The 21,726-nt window shown below is 54.1% G+C and overlaps 1 protein-coding gene across 1 annotated transcript in view; it reads left to right on the top strand.

Annotated features, from left to right (window-relative positions):
* The first annotated feature begins 3,692 nt into the window (after window positions 1-3,692).
* Window positions 3,693-21,726, top strand: part of CD276 (CD276 molecule) — a 28,222-nt gene continuing 10,188 nt past the window's right edge. Inside the window, exons 1-4 of the mRNA XM_012640661.1 lie at window positions 3,693-3,736; window positions 17,575-17,706; window positions 20,190-20,528; window positions 20,702-20,913. Coding sequence (XP_012496115.1) covers window positions 17,628-17,706; window positions 20,190-20,528; window positions 20,702-20,913 — 630 coding nt within the window. The 5' untranslated portion in view covers window positions 3,693-3,736; window positions 17,575-17,627. The remainder of the gene's footprint in view (window positions 3,737-17,574; window positions 17,707-20,189; window positions 20,529-20,701; window positions 20,914-21,726) is intronic.

Genomic DNA, 21,726 nt, shown 5'->3' with positions numbered 1-21,726 from the left:
GGGTGGTGGGTGGTGGCTTTTGCCAAGGCATCAAGCAAGGACTTGAGGCCTAAAAGTGCAAACAACTTGAGACGTGCACCAACCAGCCTGAGTGGAGGGAGGCCAGTGCCGAAATGTTGGCTAAGTGTCACAGGGATCCCTGGGAAAACATCCAAATGGGGCCTTAAACCCCCAGCACTGCCAAGAATTGATTTTTCTTTCTTATGGAAGTAGTCAAAATGAATAGATTTTAGTATCACTCTTAGGAGAGACATCCCAGTGTCTCTGAGCTCCTTCCTATAAGATGGACCACTTAGCTGCTCTATGAGATGGCCAGAAACATCGGCATAGCTCCCACTTTAAACCTAGGTTAAGGAATTCTTTGCTTGATTTAAGTATATTTAAATAAATGGGGGAGATACTTTTACTTTCGTATGTCACAAGAGGCAAAGGGAATTTGTCTGTTTATTTCACCATGAACTCATAGTTTCTGCCCTGAGGAAAGTACTAAGAGGGTATTCCATTGTATGGATACACCACATTTTGCTCATTCATTCCTCTGTAGATGGACACTTGGGTTGCTTCCACATTTTGGCTATTGTGAATAATGCTGCTATGAACACAGTGTACAGGTATCTCTTTGAGACCTTGCTTTCAATTCTTTGGGGGATATACCCATAGGTGGAATTGCTGAATCATATGATAATTCTAGCTTTAATTTTTTGAGGAACCACCATGCTGGTTTCCATAACTCAAGGCTACTCTTTTAACAAGCTTTCCCCAAAGCACCAATCAGTGAGTTTCATTTCCATCTCATTGGCTACACTAGGTCATGTCGCTGCCTCTAGCTGCAAGGGAGTCTGAGAACCAATGTATTTTCAACCAAGCATAGAACTTCTTAGGACAAAAGCTATACTCTGTTAGTAAGTAAGAAGAGGAGAATGAACTTTAGGGGACAACTAGTAGCCCAAGGGCAAATGAGAACAGTGGAGGGCTTCGAGCAGCTGGGGGATATTGTAGGAGGATTTGTATTTCAGAAAAATGTCTCTGGAAGCTATGGACTGAGGAGTTACAGTCAGGAGAATCAGTTAATCCAGTGGGGAGTGATGGGGGCCTAGATGAGGATGGGGTGGCAGTAGGGTATTCAGGGAAGGGATGGATTCCAAAGATATTCTAGAGCATCCCTTCATGGCTGTCTGGATGGTGGCAGCGAGGGGGAAGAGAAAGTGTAGGATGAGTCCGGGTTTGGCACTTGGTCCTTCCTGTATATGTAGGAGGAGAAAAAGGTTTTGGGGGACAGGTGATAGTTCACTTTTGCACATGTTGAGTTTGAGGAGCCTGCAGGATGGTAGGTAGAAAAAAGTGGGGGAAGGCTTGTCCCAATCTAGATCTTTTTGGATTGCTTTGTGACCTCCTTGGGGGAACCTGAGACAAAACTGAAGATAGACTATTCTGAGCCATCCACTTCTTCTGTGCTGGCACAGGAGGCAGGGTGGAGTGTTGCTGGGGAGTCTATTGTCCAGAAAGAATACACGAAGGCAACCCTCCATCCTGAATTTTTCTGCTTCAGATGGGGGCCTCTGTGAAGCACACCTGTTCCCAAAGTCCCAGGGACAGCCAGACAAACATTCTGTGAACCAAGGAGACTCTACTGTGCTGGGATGGTCATTCTAGATGTCTATGTTTGGGCTAAGTGTCTGAGTCCCAGCTGAGCTGGCTCTATAGACACCCCATCTATGCCCTGCCCAAGCTGTTTCCCCTTCCTAGGGGCTCAGAGCCCTCTCAACCCACTACTTCCAGAAATGAGAGCCAACACCTGTTTCCTTTCCTCCTGACCTGTGCTCTTGAGCAATTATGATAAAAGTCTCTCCCTACTTGCCACTATAAACTGCCCTGCGCTGTTCCTTCACTGTCCAGCATGGCCGAGTAATGCCTTCCCTGCCAGACTATAAATCATCTGGGACAGGACTTGTCACCACTGTAGGGCACAAAGCACATGACCGACTCTTGGTGAAGGGAAGGAAAGTAAGTTCCTCTAGATCTGTTCAGTGCCACCTACGGCCTCCTACAGGAGTCCTGCTGCAAGGGTCCTGCCTTCCCCAACCCAGGGACACCTCTCCCTGGGATGCTTCTTCTCCAGGTTGCGGGCCAAGTGGGGGCTACTCATCCGGAGACTTGTGTGGCTAGACCCAGGCTGGACAAGGCTGGACAGGGCCTGATAGGGCAGAGGAGAGCAGCGTAGATTGGTCCAGAGGTCTCGGAGGTCATCAGGAACCAGACAGCTGGCCTCTCTGCCACCATCCGTAGGAGCAGTTAGCAATCCCACAGATACAGCCGCAGTCAAAGACATTCAGAAACACATGTGCACGTAGACTCAAATACAGAGAATTGCCTGCATGTGTTCACAAATACCCACACCCATGACAAATACCCACACCCACGCACCACCACCCCTACACATGCACCACACACACATTTAAGTTTGACTACAGCACTTACATTTAAGGGGACAAATCCTGGTTCCTCTCTTAATAGCTATGTGTCCTCGAATAAATTACTGAATCTCTTTGCGTCTTAATTTCCTTATCTGTAAAAATGAGGATAATAATGGCATACCCCTCAATAAATTGTGAAGATGAAACGAGAGTAAAATGGAAAAGAGCTTAAAACAGTGGCAACACGTGCAGAGGGACACACATGTATTCATACACGTTTCCCAAGTCTTCTCCAATACTGCTGCTGTCACTTGGTGGTGAGCCTGGCTGCTGCACGAGGTTGAAGTCCCTTCATCCCTCTGAGTCTCGGTTTTCTCGTCTATAAAATGGTAATAATATTATCTACCTGGGGGAGCTGTTGTGAAGATCGAAAGAGGCTCAGCACAGAAAGCTCCTAGCCCCCAGAAGCCTCCCTTCATTTTAGGTGCTGCCGCCTCCCCGCCCCCCATTATGAAGAACCGATCCAAGAGCAGGTGCAGGGACCAAGGGCACGCACCAAGGCAAAATCTGGACGGGCCTGACCCCCACCTCCTCCCAGGATGGAGCTGGGCCCTGTAAGGACAGAGTCCAAGGGCACCAGGCCTCAGGCCTGCTCCCCCCCTGGGAGCCTGGGCTGGCCCCCAGCCTGGCCTGGGGCTGGCGGCAGGGCCGGCCGGGTGGCCGTGGGTGGAAGGAAAAGAGGAAAACCAACTCAGTGGAAATTGCCCTGTGGTTGGCTCGGGCGCCCACGACACTGTATTTATAGAGAGCTCCCAGCGGCTCTCAATTCCTCGCAGTTGAGTTAACCCTTTCTAGGCTGCGGTTCCAGGCCGGTGTCTACGGAGCTCACAGGACTGGGCTCGGACAGCCGGATTCGAGCCCTGCTCTGCCGCCAGCAGCCCGGAGGGTGGGAGTGATCAATGACCAGTCACCTGTCCCCTCTCGCGGAAAAGAAAGCCTGGCTCTTGGAAGTAAGGGAGCGGGGTGGGGGATGGGCCGCGAGGAGACCAGCGCCCCTCTCCGGGAGCACCCGGTTACCCGCCGGGGTCCGGCCTGGGGGCGGGGGCGGGGTCCGGGCGCAGTGTCCTGCCCAGCGGGCGGGCTCAGGCCTTTGCCCCCAGCCGCCGCGGCGGGGCCAATCCGGCCTCGGGGGCGCACCCGGCCGCCTTCCGGGCCCGCGGCGTTCTCCAGCCCGCCCCGCCCCTCGGGCTCCCGGCCGCCCCCGGCCCACATTCGGGCTCGGCCTCGCTCGCCGCGGCCGCGACCGCCGGAGTCGGCGCGCGGTGAGTGCTTGCGTGGCGCGGCGCGGGTGGGGCGGCCTTTGTCCGCGGCCAGGCCGGGGCCGGGAGGAGCCGCCGAGGCCGAACGGCGCTCGCGCCGCGGGCTGCCGAAGCCGGAGTCGCCTTCCCAGCCGTCTCCGGTCCCGGCCGCGGCGCACGTGAGCACGGGAACGCGGGGCCGCCGCTCGGGCTCCTGGGCCGGGAGGGAGCTGGGGCGGCCGCACCCAACCCCGCCCGCAGCGCAGCCTCCCCTTCCCCGCGGCTGGGGCTCCGTCCGCCCTGCCGACCCCCGGCAAGCGCTGGCGGACCGTGGGTGCGAGAGAGTGCTCGCGGAGGCCCGGGGTGTGGAGCGGGGGTGGAGGCGGATCTGTCACTGTGTGGATGACTCCGGAAGCCTCGCGAAGCAGGAGCCGGGGCTAGGAGGGAAGCAGGGTCCCCCAGGCCCTGCAGAGGAGAACACGCGCACCGCCAGCCCTGAGGAGGGGCGCCGCGGGGGAGGGGAGGGCGAGTGACTAGGTGGGTCCGCTCTGCCTGGCCCCGAGGGATGCAGGAGTGGTCGGCCGGGGGACGTCCACAGGCAGCAGTGAGCGTGGGGGGACAGATTCTGGGAAGGATGGTTAGGGTGGGGAGGTCGACAGAGGCCCAAGAAAATTAAGGGGGTGAGGAGGGAACAAGGATGGGGAGGTGGCGGGAGAGGACGTGGGGAGACGGTAGGGGGAGGTAGGAGCCAGGGTGGGGCCACACTAGAGGGGAAGGAATTGAATCCCAGGGCCCCAGGGCCCTCAATCATTGCTGTTTAGCTAGCAAATTGGCAGGTTTGGGAGCCTAAGGCAGGGGTTTTATTTCTAAGCCAAACCTGCCCTAATGAGAAATTCGTGATGGATGACTCAGATATGCAATCTGTCGCTGGGGGAAAACATTGGGCAAATAGTAAAAGCAAAGATTTGTGTGTGTGGGGGGGGGGGTTGACTTAATTAGAAAAACTATTTACCTTCAAATTGGATGTGGATAATTGTAAATAGTCTGATCTCTTCATTAAATTAAGGCCCCAGGTCCTTTTCTTACAAGCATATCTTTAGCAGTTAGTTTCTATATTAGAAAGTAATGAAGCTGTTCTGTCTTTAACAGAGTTCTTTATTTAGTTCAACCGCCTCTCTGATTCCCTGTGGCCTTCCAGCAATCCCTAGAAAATCTGATTCTGGGCAGCCTTCCTTGTAGTCTGGGGGCCTGCAAATAGGTGGGCACTTTTGGAGGCTGAGGGGAATTAAAGTCTACACTGGAAATTGAGGTCTAAACCTGTCCAGTGGGTTGGGCTGATCTGCAGGAGCGCAGGGGTGGAGGGTGGTGGGGCTGTGGGGAGTGAAGGGGTGGCTATTTCCAGCTGGTTTGGGAATTGGGAGTTATTTGGAGTGAGTACATTTCTCTTATGTCTGGAGTTCCCGGACTTTAGCACTAACACTTAGGCTAACTGTTGACCATGGACATTTACATACATCACAGTCAGCTTAGCAGAGTGTCCCGATGCGAATGACATTTTCCTTCATGACTTCGAATCAGCTCTGTAAACATCAGTTTTTGCACTGAGGGGTTGCATGGCAAGGGGACTCTTGAGGGACAGAGCTTTGCCCATACATTAAGTGGCCTCAGGGATGCTCTCATTGTCCCATGACTGACCTTTGGAGTTCTTCTGTGTCCTCATGGCATGGCTGCTGGTTTTTCCTGCCTGCAGAAAGCTTTTCAATTTACTCTTGACTCCTGCCCTGCAAGAAGTCAGACCCTGCAGCTGGTCAGAGGTGAGAAACCCATGTGATGCGAGCCTCGGGGTGAGAAGGGGTGGTGGTGTTTGAGCACCCAGTTTTCCTCTCTGTCCCCATTCCCTGTTCAGCTCTGTCCCGGCACCCAATGGAAGTAGGTTGGCTGAATGTCACAGATGTTCAGATACCTGCAGCTGGGTTGGGTGCTGTAGTGTTTATGGAAAGGACAGTTATAGAAGTGTCGTCCCTTCAGAGTAGTCCTCTGGGGAGTCTGCGTTCTTATTCTGATGAGGGTGACTTCCGAACCTTTCTGTGGAACTCCCCCATCCTGAAACTTTCACCTTCTCTGGAGTAGTCTTCATTCTTTGGAGTAGATTTGGGTTTGACACAGAGCTAGGTGACGCTGTTTGGGGTTAGAGATGCAGCGTGATTAGAGAGCTGTGAGTTGGGGTTCTACAGCACACACAGAGACTCCTGGAGAGTATTATAGAACAAATGTCTGGCCTGTTGTGATGGTTCTTGGTTGGTCCTATGGGGTTTGGGCTGTGTGCAGAAAAATGCCCAAATCCAAGCAGCTTCCGAGATTATGACCACATGGGGCTGCTGAGCTGTGGATCTGAGTCACGGGGTCAGGGGAGGAGGAAAAGTGGCAGGGAGGATGATGTCACTGCCCATAAACTTATCCTCTGCGTGGGTGGTGACTTCTCATTGCTGTCCTTTTCCCACATCCCCAGGACAGGAGTGACAGGGAAGTCCACTAGCAAAAGGAGAAGGGCACAGCTAGGGCCTGGGGGAAGGGGAAGGGAGTGAGGACTGGTCCATGTGATCTTTGAGAAATTTCCTTTGCTCTGTTGGCTCAGAATGGACCCCACACTTGGGAGAGGGCCACACGCAGTGTTATGCCACCCTCGCCTGCCGCCCTCCGTTCTGCCACCCCTGCAGTGTGCCTGATAGGAGCCCTGGGCTTTTGGTTTCGGGGATAGGCCTGTGCTGGATGCTTCATAGACGTCATGTCATTGAATCGTCATGGCAGTCCTGTTAGGTAGAGAATCACCAGTACCACTGTACAGATGGGGAAACTGAGAAATCCAGAAAGGGCAAGTCGCCGCCCAGAGACACACGCGGGCAAGCTGTGGAGCCGGGTTGTTGTCTGCCTCCAGAACTGGCTCTCTCTGCCACTCTGGAGGCAGGGGCAGGTTTTACCTCTCATTCGAGAACCTGGCAAGATGTGCTAAGGGTCCCCACAGGGAGGCAGAGAGGACTCGTCTGGGGAGAGGGGAGGCCCGACCGGGGCAACCCTGAGACCAGCGGTCTTCACAGAGTGGTCACAACCTTTGCAGAGAGTTCTTGCCCTTCCTCACACTGGTGCCTCCGGGAGTCCCTCCCATGCCCTCCAGATCTGACCAGTGCTCCCGGCCAGCTGCCCCTATTCCCCCTCATTCTCTTTGTGGGCCAGAGAATGGATGCCTTCTCCACACCATTGATGCGGTTGGACGTTGGCCTTCCCTGGGCAGAGGGAGCGTATGTTTGAGGGAAATCCACAGGGACTGGAGTGAGAAGCATTTTTTTCTTGGCAGCCTTGGAACAGGGAGAGATACTATTTCTAGAAGGCAGGGGTGCCAGGTCACCCTAAAATCAATGCAGCTCCTAGGAACTGTGTCCCACCCCCGGAGACATTGGAATGTGTGTTTGTTGGGGAGGTCCCGTGCTGGGCGGCACGGTACCAGCAGCGCTGGAGCCCAGGGTGCTGGAGCTGTGACCTGGCTTCTGGGAAGAGGAAGGAGGAGATGGACCACTAGAGCAAGCCAGACGCAGCGGTGGAGTCGAGTTGTGCATTTGCTGCTTTGGAGCTGGGTGGTGGGGGCTCTGGGTGGAAAGGGGGGCCCAGAAGGAGTACTGGTCCATGAGACGAATGTATAGCCTGACAGAGGAGCTCTTAGCCAGGGAGAATGGGTGCGGGGAAACGGAGGCCAGTGCAGAGGGGCCCAGGAGGCCTTGCCGCCATACCTATGGCAGTAATAACTGCAAGAGTAATAATTGTTACCACTGTTTTCGTGCTAGGCACTTTCGTAACTCCTCTCTATTGTCTTATTATATTCTTACAGCAGCTCTGTGGGGTTGGGATTGTCACCCCCGTTTTGGAGATGTCTCAAACAGGTTAAGTCATTTACACTGGGTCATGTGTCTAGCAAGACTTCTATGTCAGAATTTGAACTCGGGGCTGCCTGCTCCTAGCCCATGCTGTGCCCTGGGCAGGCGAGGTGGCCTGGGGATTCCATGTAACAGGGGAGGGGTCCAGGCCTGGGGATGCTCATCAGCTGGCTCTTACCATCTCTGCTGGTGACTGAGGACTTGGGCAGCCGGCTTCCCCTGTGTGGGCTCAGATTGCCGTGTGTACCATGGGTGTGGGGATTGGGACTGGACCAGGGGAGCTCCAAGAGGCCGTCAAGCTCTGAGGACTGGCGGAGGCCGCTACACGCCTGAGAGGGAATCCCTGGGAGAGCCAGAGGGGTCTGGCACTTAGGTGAGCAGGGCCGGCAGAGTTGTTCTGCTAGGCTAGGGCGGAAACCTAAAGAATTTGGAGGCAGAACTCATGTGGAGAAAATGTGCTCTTCCTTGAGTAAAGTCTGGAAAAGCTTCTGGAAAAGATGGGATTTTGGGACACATTTAGGTGGGTGCCTGGCAGGAATCAACAGAGGGTGAGTGAAGGCAGAGGTGTGCACCACGGGCTGCCAGCGTGACCTGAGGTCTGCTCTCTGATCTGATCTCGTGTGCTCTCATCCCTTCCCTTCCTCCCTCCATTCCCCTTGTTGCCATCCCTTCTTCTTGCTGCCCTCCTGTGAGCTCAGCGTAGCTTTCACTGTTTTCAGGGCTCTGTGCCTCCAGGGATGTGTGCGTGTGCACGTGCACATGTGTGTGCACCCATGTGCATGTATAGGTCAGCTTCTCAGGCTCTGCACATGCCTCCAGTTCCAACAAGACCTTGGCCCGACTCTGCTGGGCCGGCCCTGATCACATACTACTGTCCTGACTCACACAGAAATCACTTGGAGAGTAAGAATTGATTTCTTCTCTTGGGTGGGATCACGGGGTTGGGGAGTGGTGCCCAGTGCACAGTCTGGAACACAAAAGACTGACTCAGATTATCAGGAAAAAGAAAGGCCAACAGGGAGGCTGTTCCCAGGGAACTCTGGAGACCTCTCATCTCTCTCCCCAGCCCCTCCCCCATTTATAGAGCACCTAGTGTTAATTAGGTCAGTTTAGATAATTTTACTCAGTTGAGTCCTATTATCATCCTGTGAAGGTAGGTTTTATAATCCCCATTTTATAAATGAGCAAACTGAGGCTCAGAGAGGATATTTCCCTAAAGTCACATGACTAGGAAGTGGCAGAGTCTGGATTTGAACCTGTCTCTCCAACTCCAAAGTCATCTTAAACGCTAGGGCTCACTTCCTCCATGAAGCCTCTTGTGATTTCACTAGCCCAACATGTGATATGGTCATAGCGCAGGGGGATGGCCAGGGCCCTTCTTTGATGTTTGAAGAGACAAAGACCTGGAGAGGGAAGGGGTTTGCTCTAGAGAGCCTCGCAAGTGAGTGATAGAGCCTGGTCTAAAATGCACATAAATCTTTGATGTTGCTGTTTTCCTTTTTTCTTTTGTTATTTGCAAAAGAATTACATGTTCATTGTTAAAAACAGAAGTATATCAATTAGAAGTTGGTAGTAGACTCTCACCCTCATTCCCACATTCCAGGTTGGGTTCACTATCAGGCTTCCAGGTTCTTTTCCCATATACAAACATCTGTCTATCCATCCGTCTTTCTGTTTATCTAAACACGCATGCACTCGTTCATTTATTCATTCATCCGTTCACTCAGCAGTGCACTGAGCACCCATTATGTGTCGAGCCTGTGTTAGAATTAGAGGTGCAGTAGTTAAGTGAAGCAGATGTGGTTTCTGCTCGGGTAGGTTCCAGTATGACACGGAGAAAACAGACTGGGTGCAGTGAAGAACAGGGAGCTCCTTAGAGTGGCAGATCTCTGACTTAACTTTTCTGCCCAGGTATAAAGATGTTACCCATTGTCTTAGTCTGTTTTCTGCTGCTATAACAGGATACCACAGACTGGGTAATTTATAGAGAAAAGCAGTTTATTTGGCACATGGGTCTGGAGACTGGGAAGTCCAGGGGCGTGGTGCTGGCATCTGGTAAGGGCCTTTCTGCTGCATCATCCATGGTGGAAGGGCAGGCGAGCACAGGAGGCAGAGGATGAGGGTGGAAACTTATCTTCCTTACCAGGAACCCACTCCTTCAGTAACTAACCCACTCCTGTGATAATAGCATCAATCGCTACCTCCTAATACTGTTACAATGGCAGTTAAACTTCAGCATGAGTTTTGGAGGAGACATTCAAACCGTAGCACCCCTGTCATCCAGGAAGAAGGAACTGTGTTGGCAAAAACCCCGTGAAGGAAGAGAGTTCTGCGTTGTAGGAAGTGGAAGCAGCACACAGTGGTACGGGGCAGGTGCGAGGAAGTGAGGCTGGGGAAACGGGCAGGGCCGGGCCAGACAGGGCTCTATAGGACGTGGAGGGGCTGTGATCTTATCCCAAGGAAAGCGAATGGCCCTGGGCTTAATTACTGAAGGTGGTGACGTAATCTAGTTTATGTATTTACAGCGGTTATTCTGGCTACTATGTAGCGTATAGACGGGAGCACAGAATTGGGTGGGGGAACAAAAGAGAAAGCCGGCAGACCAGTGAAGAGGCTTCTGTAGTCATCCAGGCAAGAGGCGATGGTGATGTGGAAGACCAGGGAGAGAAGCAGAGGTGGAGAGAAACAGAGAACGTGAAAATATGTCGGATATATTCGAGGACCCTTTCAGTTGCAGGTAATAGAAACCTAGCTCAAACTAGCTCAAGGAAACCAAAAATGATAGGCTCATGTACCTGGACAGTCTGTGTGTGCAGTTAGCTTGAGGCATAGGGGTTTAAATGATGTTTTTAGGGCTCTGTATCCCTCTGGCTTTCATCTCTGCCCCTGTTTTTTTGTTTGGATCAATTCTTTAGGTTGTTGGTAGCTGATAGATTTGTTGCTAACAGCCACATAGCATATCCTGCTTCTTAGCAACCTCAGCAAGACAGTCTTCTGAGGGCTTCAGAAGCAAAGCTCTGGGGAAGTCTCTGATTGGTTGGGGCTTGGCTCACAGCCCGGTCCTAAACCAATCACTGAGTGGGGGCGGGGCGGGGTTCTCCAGTGAGTCAAGTCACTAGCGAGGCTGAGGCTGAGTTGACCACCCCACCAGCACCGCACGCACGGACTGGTTCCCTGCAGAAAGGTGGAGCCCTGTAATCAGAATGAGCCAACCTCCAGCAAGAGAGGCAGGCGCACTCTGGAATAAATGGGGCAAAATAACTAACGGCGTCAAGACTAGCTACCGAAGACAGACGGGATCTGCTCAGCATGTTTTTCTTCTTTGTCAGGGAAGATGCTAAGATGCTTAGCAGAAGTTGCTAAGAAGGAATTGAAGTTCAGGCCAGGGAGGGAGGTGATTATCTGTTTTAACTGACTTTGTCTTCTAGCTCTGGGATTACCTGCCCTGGTGCTGAGTGAGCTTGGAGATAGTCTCTCTGAGAAGCTGTCAGGGATATTTCAGGACAGTCTAGGGTGGAAGGGGAGTGGTAGTAGAGGTGTGGGTCACAGCATTCCACAGTTTCCCACTGTGACCCACAGAATCAGTCAAGGGTCCTTAGCCGACTCCTCACTACCTCCCCTGCCTCACCTCCTGAGCCCCAGCCTTTCCTGGGTCCGCCTTCCCTGAGTGTGCTGTGGACGTTCACTCCTCCGTGACTTTGCTCATGCCGTCCCCTCCGCCAGACAGCTGAGATGTCTTCTCCTCTATGCAGCCCTACTAAGCTCCCCGTGCCCCAGTGAATGTCTTGACCCTCCACTCCCACAATACCTCATCATATCATATTTTAATCATATGTTTCCTAAATTCCTTTGCTATTTTTGTTATGAAAATGTGAGATTTTAAATATTTATGCTACTCAGCAGCTCTGTAACCTTGGGCAAGTTATTAAATCTCTCCGTCCCTGTGAAATGGGATAATAATAATACCTACTTCACAGAATTGTTGGAAAGCTTAAAGGAGGTAACGTGCAAAAGCACTTAGAACAGAGCCTGGCGCATAGCAGGCTTTCAACAATACTGGCTTTTGTTGTTATTTGAGATAAATAAAATATTACATGTAACACAGGAAACTTTTGAAGCCTAATAGTAAATATACCACCCAATTTAAGAACAAGAACATTTATAATTGAATATTTATCCTTATGTTTCTTCATCTTGGTTTATAGGGCATAGCACAGCACAGCACGATGCCTGGTACATAGATATTCAACGAGTAGGTGTTTGTTGAGTGAATATATGAACTTATGCTGGAAGACTTGAGATGGGGAAATAACCAGTTTTATGGGGAAGAAGGTAGATTATGGGAACAACAGATTGGTGATATTGTCCTTAAGCCCTGACAAAGTCCAGGAACCAATTATCAAATGAGCAGTGGAAGAAGAGTGCATCCACCAGTGAGAGGCAGCATTGCTTTATTTTGCAAATGAGCGTCTTTTCCTGTTCTTTCCCATTTGATTGGTCCCCAGCCAGAAGCATTGAAGCATCTCATTACAGCCTTGGGGATGTGATGGGTCGATGGGAGCTCGGTGGCCACACAAGTGGGAACACTCATAACCCCAAAGTGCTGAATGGTGGGGGGACGTTGATCCAGGGGCAGACAGTGCTGTGAGGCTTTCCTATTCCTGTTCCTGTCCTCTCTCTGAGGACTTTGATGACATACGACACCAAGCAGGGAGAGGAGAGTGACCTTTTTGAATGACATTCGTTCTTTTTTTCATCCACCAAAAAATTACTGAGCATCTATGCGCCAGGAACTGTCAGAACAGTACTGCAAAAGATCATGGCACGGTTACATAGCACTGTAAATACACTTAATGCCACCGAATTCCACACTTAAACGTGGTTAAAATGGTAAACTTTATGTTATGTATATTTTACTGTAATTATAGTAACAAAAAAAAGGTCGTGGCAGTGGAGGGATGGATCCGGTTTAACAGAGTGAAGTGCAGCTTCCCCGTGCTCCACGCCGTCAGAAGAGGATGGCAGAAACGTGGATTAGTAGCAATGAGTGTGAGTGACTTCTGATCACTGGTCACAGATTGGATAGTCCGTCATTCGGGGTTGTTTTGGTGAACAGTGTGACATGGCTGCCCAAGGGCGACCTCACCGAGGAAGATTAGAGACTTGCAAGGCTGTTATACGGAAGGGGGTTGGTTCTGAATGGTCTCAGGGATCAGATGAAGACTGATGTGGGCCGGGCGTAAGGCAGCGCTTCCCACCGATGAGAGCTGTCCACGAGCAAGCGCACTGCCTTTGGAGGCAGTGGGTGCCCATCACCACCGGGGTACACAGAGGCTGTGGGGGGCCAGAGAGCGGCGCCCTGTTCTGATACCCGACCATTGACTGCTGTAGTTTCTCCAAAATTTGCCCTTCTGCGCACCCCGTCATCCCCCTTAGCGATCTCAGGGCTGCCCTCTGCCACCACCAGTGCGGGGATGACTCCCCTGTCATTCTGTTCTGAGCTCCGGCTTTGTGTCTCCGGGAGCTCCCAGGACCGTGTGTGATCCGTGGCCAAGCTCAGTAGGAGTCGTTCACGCTTCGTTTCCAGGCCTCCCCGTGCAGCAGTGCGCCCACACTCGCTCTTCCGTGCGAGCCTTCAGTGCGTCCTTCCCGACGAGCAATCCCCAAGCCTGGCCACGTCCGCCCTTGACATATGGCCCACGCCGGGCTCAGGCATCACTAAGTGACTCTGACTCACTAAGTGAGTCTCCAGGTCATATTTTGAGATACCTGTTTTAGGTGTGGTTTCCTTGTGTGGCTCTGAGCAGTGGCAATTTCGTGGGGTAGGGAGAGGGGCAAGAGGAGGGAAGGTAAAGGAGGGATGGCTCCCTAAATTAGTTCAGATGCCGTGAGAAAGACCCAAAATAACAGTGACGTGTGCTGGAATAAATGTTTATCTCTCCCCCATGAGACCATCCAGGTATACCCAGGGCTGATGCGACAGTCCCTCAGGGTCCTCTGCCTTGCTGCTCTGCAGTCCCCAGGGCGCTGCCTTTGGCAGTGTGGTCCTGGAGGGCTCACCACACCTGTGTTCCAGCCAGAGGGAAGTGGGTAGAAGGGAGAGGGTATGCTCCCTCACTTTAAAGCCATGACCCGGAAGTTATTCACAGCAGGGTACACATCACACAGCCACACCCAGCTGCAAGGAAGGCTGGGATGTGTAGTCTTTAGCTGAGTGGCCATGTGCCTACCTAAGAATTCTGCAGAAGGGGGGAATGGGTGTAAGAGGACTACTAGTACTTTCTGCCACAGTCACTTTGTACCTTTCAGTGTGACCTACATGGCAGCAAATTGGCTAAACCTTAAGGATATAGTACCTGAAAGCCTAAAGTACTGATGAAGTTCCACTAGCATCCAAAAAAGTTTTCTTTTATAGGTGGGAACATTGAGCTCAGAGAGGGGAAATCACCTGGTTAAGATTGCACAGCAAGATATCAGAGTTGGGCCTAGAACCTGTACTTTGGGTTCACTTTCTACAATTTGAGGATCTGGCTGGGAGGCAGGCAGGCAGTGCCAGGAGGACAGGTCTCTTGAGGCGAGGGAAGGGACCACCTGTCCCAGTTTGTCTACCCAGGGAGCTGCTCGTGCCTTTTCAGGACTCACCTTTGGGGTCATCACGTCTGTGAGGTGCCTCCACTAGCCCTTGCTGTGTCTCAGCCAGTGTGCCGTACTGAAGTGCAGGGACCACGTGCATGTCCGCCTTCCCCTTAGAACCTGCTCCTTGAGGACAGACACAGCTTAGTCTCCTCTCCATCCCTGGTGCCTCCCTATGGCGCTTGCAGTGAGTAGTGAAATGAATCACTGAAGACGTGAACGAATGCATATTCAAGGACTCCTTTAGTAACAGATAATGGAAACTTACTCAACCCCAATTAAGAGGAAAAAAAATGATTGTCTCAAGTGTCTGCGCAGTTGAAGTATGCAGCGTGCTTCAGGCACAGCTGGATCCAGGGACTTACCTGCTATTTTCAGAGCTCTGTGTCCCTCTGACCTTTCCTGTCCTCTTTGTGGAAAGTGTTGCCCATGGAGCCGCTGCAGGGATTGGGAGGAGATGGGGGTTAGGAGAATGTGGGGTGATGCTGGTGGTCCCCACGGGGGCAAGGAGATGCTCTCGGGCACCCCCAGGCCCAGGGCATCTTGGCCCAGAGCCCAGGCTCAGTCTGGTTTTGTTGTTGTTTTGGCTTTATGGGGGCACATCTCGGGTCATCTCTTGGGAGCTTTTCTGTGGCCCTGGGGTTGGATGTACTTGCTGTACCCTCAGGCTGAGGACGGCCCGGCCTCTTACTCCTGCTTCTCTGTGAAAGCCCAAGGTGGTTTTTCCTGGCGGGGTGCCTTGCAGTTCCCACGTTTGGCTGCTGGGACTGGGACCGAGGAGGAAGGAGGAAGAGGAGGAGGAGGGAGGGCTGGCTGGTGACTCACAGGGAGGGGTGGCACATGTTGAGGCAGGGCAGGTCCCGCCTGGGGATGAGAATTCCCCTTTGCAGTATAGAAAGGAGGGTGGGGGCATGTGTGTCGCATGAGGCCTGCATGTCTCCATGTGGCTCTGGGGCCCGGGGCTGCCCATCTGTCCAGGCGGGCAGGGATTGGCTCTCTGTTCCCAGGCCACCCTCCCATTCCCTGAGCAGCACTTCATTTCTGAGGTGTGTTTCTCCCTCCGGCCTCGGCTCCTCGAGGCCCAGCTGCTGGGGCAGGAGTGTCTTGGTGCCGTGGAGTTCCCGGGTCTCCTGGGTTCTGGGCCGTCAGGCTCCTTCTCTCCAGAGCCGGCCGTGAGGGTGGGTTTCCAGGGTCCAGGGCCCAGGAAAGGAATCCAAGGAGCAGAAGCCCAATGCCCAGCCCCAGAATCCCCTCATCCTCTCTCTGGAGGGAAGGGCCGCTCAGCCCCGGGGAGCCCTGGTTGGTCTGATCAGGTGGGGCGCTCTCTGTCCCCCCACGTGCATGTGGTGTCACTGCCCAGTGATTCAGAGGAGTAAAGCCCAGTGGCAGGACTTAGCCTGGTGTATGAGGAGACGGTCATAGAAGGGTCTTGAGTGCCAGGCAGAGGAATGTGGGCTGACTTCTATAGCGAATGGGGAGCCACGGGAGGTTCTTGAGCAGGGGAGGGACGAGAGGAGATTTCTGTCTTGGGTCCTAAGAGAAAGCACCTTAGGGAATGGGGTTGGCAGGAAAAAAGTGGAGCCAGCAGGCGAGTGAGGAGGGTCACAGGTAGGCCCAGGTCAGGGTGGGAGATGGCAGCGGATCAGCAGCGTGAGGGAGGCGGCCCAGGAAGAGCTGACAGGCTTGGTTCTGTCTGGGGCGAAGAGGGAAGGGAGACTCGGGAGCTGGGAGCCTTCATCCTTCGCTCTGGTGCTCCCTGCAGGGAGTGTGGGCAGCGGGCAGCTGCCTGCTGGGTTTTCCTGGGGCTGGGTGCCCCCGTGGAACAGGATGCGGTGCCCGCCCAGGGTGCTTTATGAATGGAGGGGGGAAGGCCGCTGACTCAGCAGGCGGCGCGGCTTTTGGACGGGAAGCGTCTGGACAGGAAGTGGCTGCTCAGGGCTTCCCCACTGTGGACAGCTGGCGGGGGCTGGCCAGGATGCACCGGTTTGGCCGAGGACTCCCTCAGCCCGGCATGTGCGTGGGGGGGGGCCCCGGTGTGCTTGCCGGGACTGGAAGGGTTGAGGCTGGGTGTCGGGGACTGACTGGAACTGATGCTGATGAGCTGGCTCCTTGCAAGGGCAGAGAGGTGTGGCAGGACTGGACTCGTCTCCACTGTGCTGCCTGGCAAATTCTATGACGTTAATGAAATCACTTACCTGGGCTTTGATTATTTTTCTCCTGCAAAACTGGGACCCAGTGGTGCAGCCTGTCTCCCAGGGTGTTAGGAGGATGTGAAATTGTTGCAGTTGCTGCTGGCCCGTGTTGGCTGGCATAGGCGGACACTGGCTGTGTGACGGGATCGGGACGTGGCAGCGGCTGTGGGACACAGGGAAGAGCTGGCATCTTGGGGGTGGCCGGGATGGGGAGTCGGGCTGGACCCAGGTGGGGGCCCCTGGTTCAGGCCTGTCCTGTGGCCACAGCCCTGACTCTTACTCAGTCCTGACGCCAGCCTTGGGGGTCAGCCCCAGTCGTGGCCTCTTCCATTTCTGGTCTGTGTTGGTCACTCAATACAGACGTGTCAGATGTATTAAACTACTAAATGTCCTCTCTCTCTCGAGTCCCTCATTCATATACTCAGCTGCCTCCTGGAACTCCGCCCTGGAAGTTTCTTCACAAATACCGTTAACTTCACACATCTCTGTTCTCTACCTCAGTGAATGCCCCACCTGGGCACTGGGGCTCAAAGCCCTGGACACCCTGACTGCTCCCTCTCTCTCCCCCGACGTCCTCAGATGCTGTGACTCGTACCCAGACCTGCTGCTTCTCTTCTGCCCAGCCCCTCTGTTTATCCTGCAGCTGCTGTCAGATTAATCCTTACGGAGCTCAGCTCTGACCATGTCATTTCCCCTACCCAAGAACCTTCAGTGGCTCCCAGCTGCCTTGGGATGAAGTCCATGCCTCTTAGCTGATCCCTAAGTCTGGCTTCAGCCTGGGCTCCTGCCCTCCCCTACTAGCTATTGTCTGAAGCCAAGTTGACCGGCACACGTCCTTGCCCCAGAGCAGGCCTTACCCCCTTGCTTCCTCTTCCTTATGTTTGGATACCAGCATCGTAGGGCGAAAGACTGGATCCCAGCTTTCCGCAGTGACTGCCTCCTGCCAGCCCCTCTCGCAGAGATCCCTCAGTGGGAAGCCCTGTGGGGTACGGGAAGGAGGAGCTCCCAGTGGGCGGCTGCAGCCTTCCCCGCGCCGGTCCAGGGAGATGTGGTGAGAGAGGGCCTCGGGAGGACCTTTGCAGACAGAGGCCTCACTTCTTGTTCCTCCTAGGCAGGGGCAGCCTTCTCCACGGAGAGCCCCGCTGTCAGCTGCCCCAGAGGAAGATGCTGCGTGGACGTGGCAGGCCTGGCATGGCCGTGCACGTGGGCGCAGCCCTGGGCGTGCTGTGGTTCTGCCTCACAGGTGAGGGGAACAGCCTGGGGACTGGAGGTGGGGCACGGGGATCATGGCCATGGGGGAGGGGTGCCCACTCCCACCAGGGGTCCTGCCACGCTGCCTCTGGCTGGCAGGGCCGCACTCATTTCTACCTCTGGGATCCAGTAGGCAACTTACTGTACCTTCTTAGCCTCCATTCCCTCGTCTGTGACATGGACATGTGAGCACTGAAAGTGATAATGCCATTTCCTGAACACACTATGTGTGCTCTTTCCCCAGGACCTTTGCACATACTGTCTCCTCTGCTTGGAACTTTCTGCTCTGCTAGACAGACATCTGCATGACTTGACCCATTATTTTGTTCAGGTGTTTTGCTCAAATCTCACCTCCTCGGCAAGACTTACTGGCTACCTTGTATAAAATAGCATGCCATCCCTCATCCCTCCCTATACCGACCCTCCCGCATTCATCTTGCTAGCATTCACCTCCCCGGACAGGTTCTGGGTTTACTTGCCTGTTCCCCACTGCCCCCACCCCACCCCACCCGGTTCCCAGAGCAGGGTCGCCCCAGGGCCAGGATGAGTGCCGGCTCCACAATAGGTACTCACGAACTGTGTTGAATAAATGAGGTGGATCTTCCCACGCAGTGCTTGGCACATAGTGAGCACTCAATAATGGTAGCTACTTTAATACCAATATCCTCATGGTATTTCAAATCCCAACCAGCATCTTCGCTCTGAGGGACCTGTTCCAAAGACAAAGCTCAGTGTCTGGCGCCACCTCGTGGCCATGACAGAGGCGATGCACATCTCTAACTGTGGCTGCTCTGATTTCTCTGGAGAAAGGGCTTTGTCTGGGTGATTTCTCAGGGTCCACGCCCCAGATGCCCCCTGGTCCAGCTGGCAGGGGATGAGAACTTGCCTGAGGCGACTGGGGTTGCAGCAAGAGATCCAGGGCCAGCTAAAGACCTTTAGAAATCTCCATCCACTGCAAAGATTATGAAATCCCCTCCCTGTGTGGAATCCACAATAAAAATACCATAAAATAAATGTTATTTTTCTAAATGCAAGAAACCTTTAATGGGTCCTGTATTCAATTAGCTTTGTTTCAAGGCTGTTTGATCCTCACACATTCTGAGCGTGCCTGCTTTGCTGGTGCCCGAAGCACACACTTAATCTAAGCATCACCCAATAGGCAGTGCTAGGCTGGGGGGCTCGCCCCCGCAAAAGAAAGGCTATCAGGAACCCCTGCCTGACTTTCCAGGGCTTTAAAAGAAGAGCTAGAATGGAGACAGAGGTGCCTGGGTGGGGAGCGGCAGAGTAACTCCACTGGATATATGGCGGGGGACCCTGCCCCGGGGGCTCCTCGCTGGGGGTTCAGGTTCGGGGACCGCCCCATCCTGCCTCTAGCGCTGGAGTTGCCTCAGGCTTCTGGGATTTCTGCTCCTGCTTTCCCCTCACCCCCACCTCATCAGCAAGCCCTGTTGATTCTCCTTCCTAAACAAACCTTGAATTTGTCCCAGTCTCGCCATCTCTCCTGCCACCCTCTGAAGCCACGCCACCATCACTTCTGAAATAACCTCTGATTATTCCCCCTCTTGCCTTTCTACGGTCTACTCTCCTTAGAGGAGAGAGAGTTTGAAGCATTTCTACCCAGATTATGCCTGATTAATACTCTCCAATGATTTCCCATTGCTCTTAGAAAAACCTAAATCCCTTACCTGGTCTCTCAGTGCCCTCCTTGCTCTGGCTTGGACATGCTCCATCCAGATGCCCCTGCCACGCTGGACACTTCCTGATATTTTCACACCACATGCGAGATCTTGCCTCGGGGCCCTCCCACCTGCTGTTCCCTCTACCAGGAACACTCCTACGCTGGCTCATTGCATGTCGGCTCCTTTGCGTTCCCCATAAATCTCGGCTTCACATCCCTTTAAAGAAAACATGTCTCACTACCATATTGAAAAGTATGGGTATTCTTTTTTGTATAAGAACTAGTCATGTTTATTTAGGAAAAGATAAAAAGCACTTGTGATCCCCTCATCCAGAGAAAACCCCTATTAACATTTTTGGTGTACACTTTTTAGACTTCCCTTCCTGATTCACAAAATAACATGCTTACAGGGAAATGAGATAGCACAGACAAGTGTAAACTACCTGCCGATTTTTGAAAAGCTACCTCTTTACTTTCTAATCGTTGGTTTCTTTTCTTCTTTCATACCCTAATTACATGCAAATGAGAATTTGTGTGCTAGTTTGTCCCTCCTTTCCATTCAGGTGTAAGTTCTGCAGGGCGTGCCTTGGTCTTGCGCTCTGTTGCACTCCGAATTCTTACCTGGCACACGTAGGTGCCCCTATTTTCTCCTCGACTGAATGAGGACCTAAGGCAGTAAACTTATTTTGGGTCTCAGGTATGAAAGGAGGACTGGACAGGGCCTGGGGTTAGCTGGGGATGGGAGGGGCACCAGCAAGGCTAGGAGAGACCCCGCCCCTCCGTCCCTCTGTCCCCAGGAGCCGTGGAGGTCCAGGTCCCTGAAGACCCGGTGGTGGCCCTGGTGGGCACGGACGCCACCTTGCGCTGCTCCTTCTCCCCCGAGCCCGGCTTCAGCCTGGCGCAGCTCAACCTCATCTGGCAGCTGACGGACACCAAACAGCTGGTGCACAGCTTCGCCGAGGGCCGGGACCAGGGCAGCGCCTACGCGAACCGCACGGCGCTCTTCCCGGACCTGCTGGCTCAGGGCAACGCGTCCCTGCGGCTGCAGCGCGTGCGCGTGGCGGACGAGGGCAGCTTCACCTGCTTTGTGAGCATCCGGGACTTCGGCAGTGCTGCGGTCAGCCTGCAGGTGGCCGGTGAGCGCCGGGAGGGGGGCGTCCTCCCCTCGGTCCACCCTCCATTCCTCCCACAGCCCACCCCCCGTGCACCGCTGCCCCCAGACCCCAAGCCCCAGTGCTGACCCCGTACTCACAGCCCCACGCATCCTTTTCCTCCCCTGCCCTTGACCCCTGCCCTTTGCCTCCTCCAGCCCCCTACTCGAAGCCCAGCATGACCCTGGAGCCCAACAAGGACCTGCGGCCTGGGGACATGGTGGCCATCACGTGCTCCAGCTACCGGGGCTACCCCGAGGCCGAGGTGTTCTGGCAGGATGGGCAGGGCGCGCCCTTGACCAGCAACGTGACCACGTCGCAGATGGCCAACGAGCAGGGCTTGTTCGACGTGCACAGCGTCCTGAGGGTGGTGCTGGGCGCTAATGGCACCTACAGCTGCCTGGTGCGCAACCCGGTGCTGCAGCAGGACGCGCATGGCTCCGTCACCATCACACCCCACAGAAGCCCCACAGGTTTTTGTTTGTTTAAATGTTCCCCTGAGGGAGGGGCTTCTGGTTCTATTAGCGGTGGCTGGGGGATCCGAATCTGGCTTCTACCCGCAGTTCCCCAGAACAGCCAGATGCCCAGTAATGACAGGGAGAGAGAGAAAGTGTGTGCGGGGACACCCCTATTGGGCGCTGGTCAGTGATCACAGGCCTTGGCTGTCTTGATTTCAAGGTTCCGGAAACCTCTAGAAAGGGTGGAGACACATCTGGGGCAGTGGAGAGCAGAGGGACAGGAGAGGGAAGGGAGTCCTGATGGGTGAGGGGCGTTGCCAGGGCCAGGGCCCCTGAGAGTCAGTGCCGCAGGCCTGGCACCTGAGATTGAACTTGCCAGGCCAAGGCCAACCTGCTGGGGTTGCTCTCGGAAGGTTGGGGAGGCTCCACAGCTGAGAACGCTGGGACTCAACCTGCCTTCGGGGCTCAGGGTAAAATAGGAAGATGGAACAGGGCCTGGGGGTTGATGGGGGAGACTGTGGGGTGGTAGCCCAGAGAGTCCCTGCCCTTGCTTACTGCTCCGTCCCTCTGTCCCCAGGAGCCGTGGAGGTCCAGGTTCCTGAAGACCCGGTGGTGGCCCTGGTGGGCACCGACGCCACCTTGCGCTGCTCCTTCTCCCCCGAGCCCGGCTTCAGCCTGGCGCAGCTCAACCTCATCTGGCAGCTGACGGACACCAAACAGCTGGT

Source organism: Propithecus coquereli, unplaced genomic scaffold (assembly GCF_000956105.1).
Source record: "Propithecus coquereli isolate 6110/MARCELLA unplaced genomic scaffold, Pcoq_1.0 Scaffold155, whole genome shotgun sequence".
NCBI lineage: Eukaryota > Metazoa > Chordata > Mammalia > Primates > Indriidae > Propithecus > Propithecus coquereli.
The sequence above is the reverse complement of the archived record's forward strand: the minus strand, read 5'-3'. Positions and strand labels throughout refer to the sequence as shown.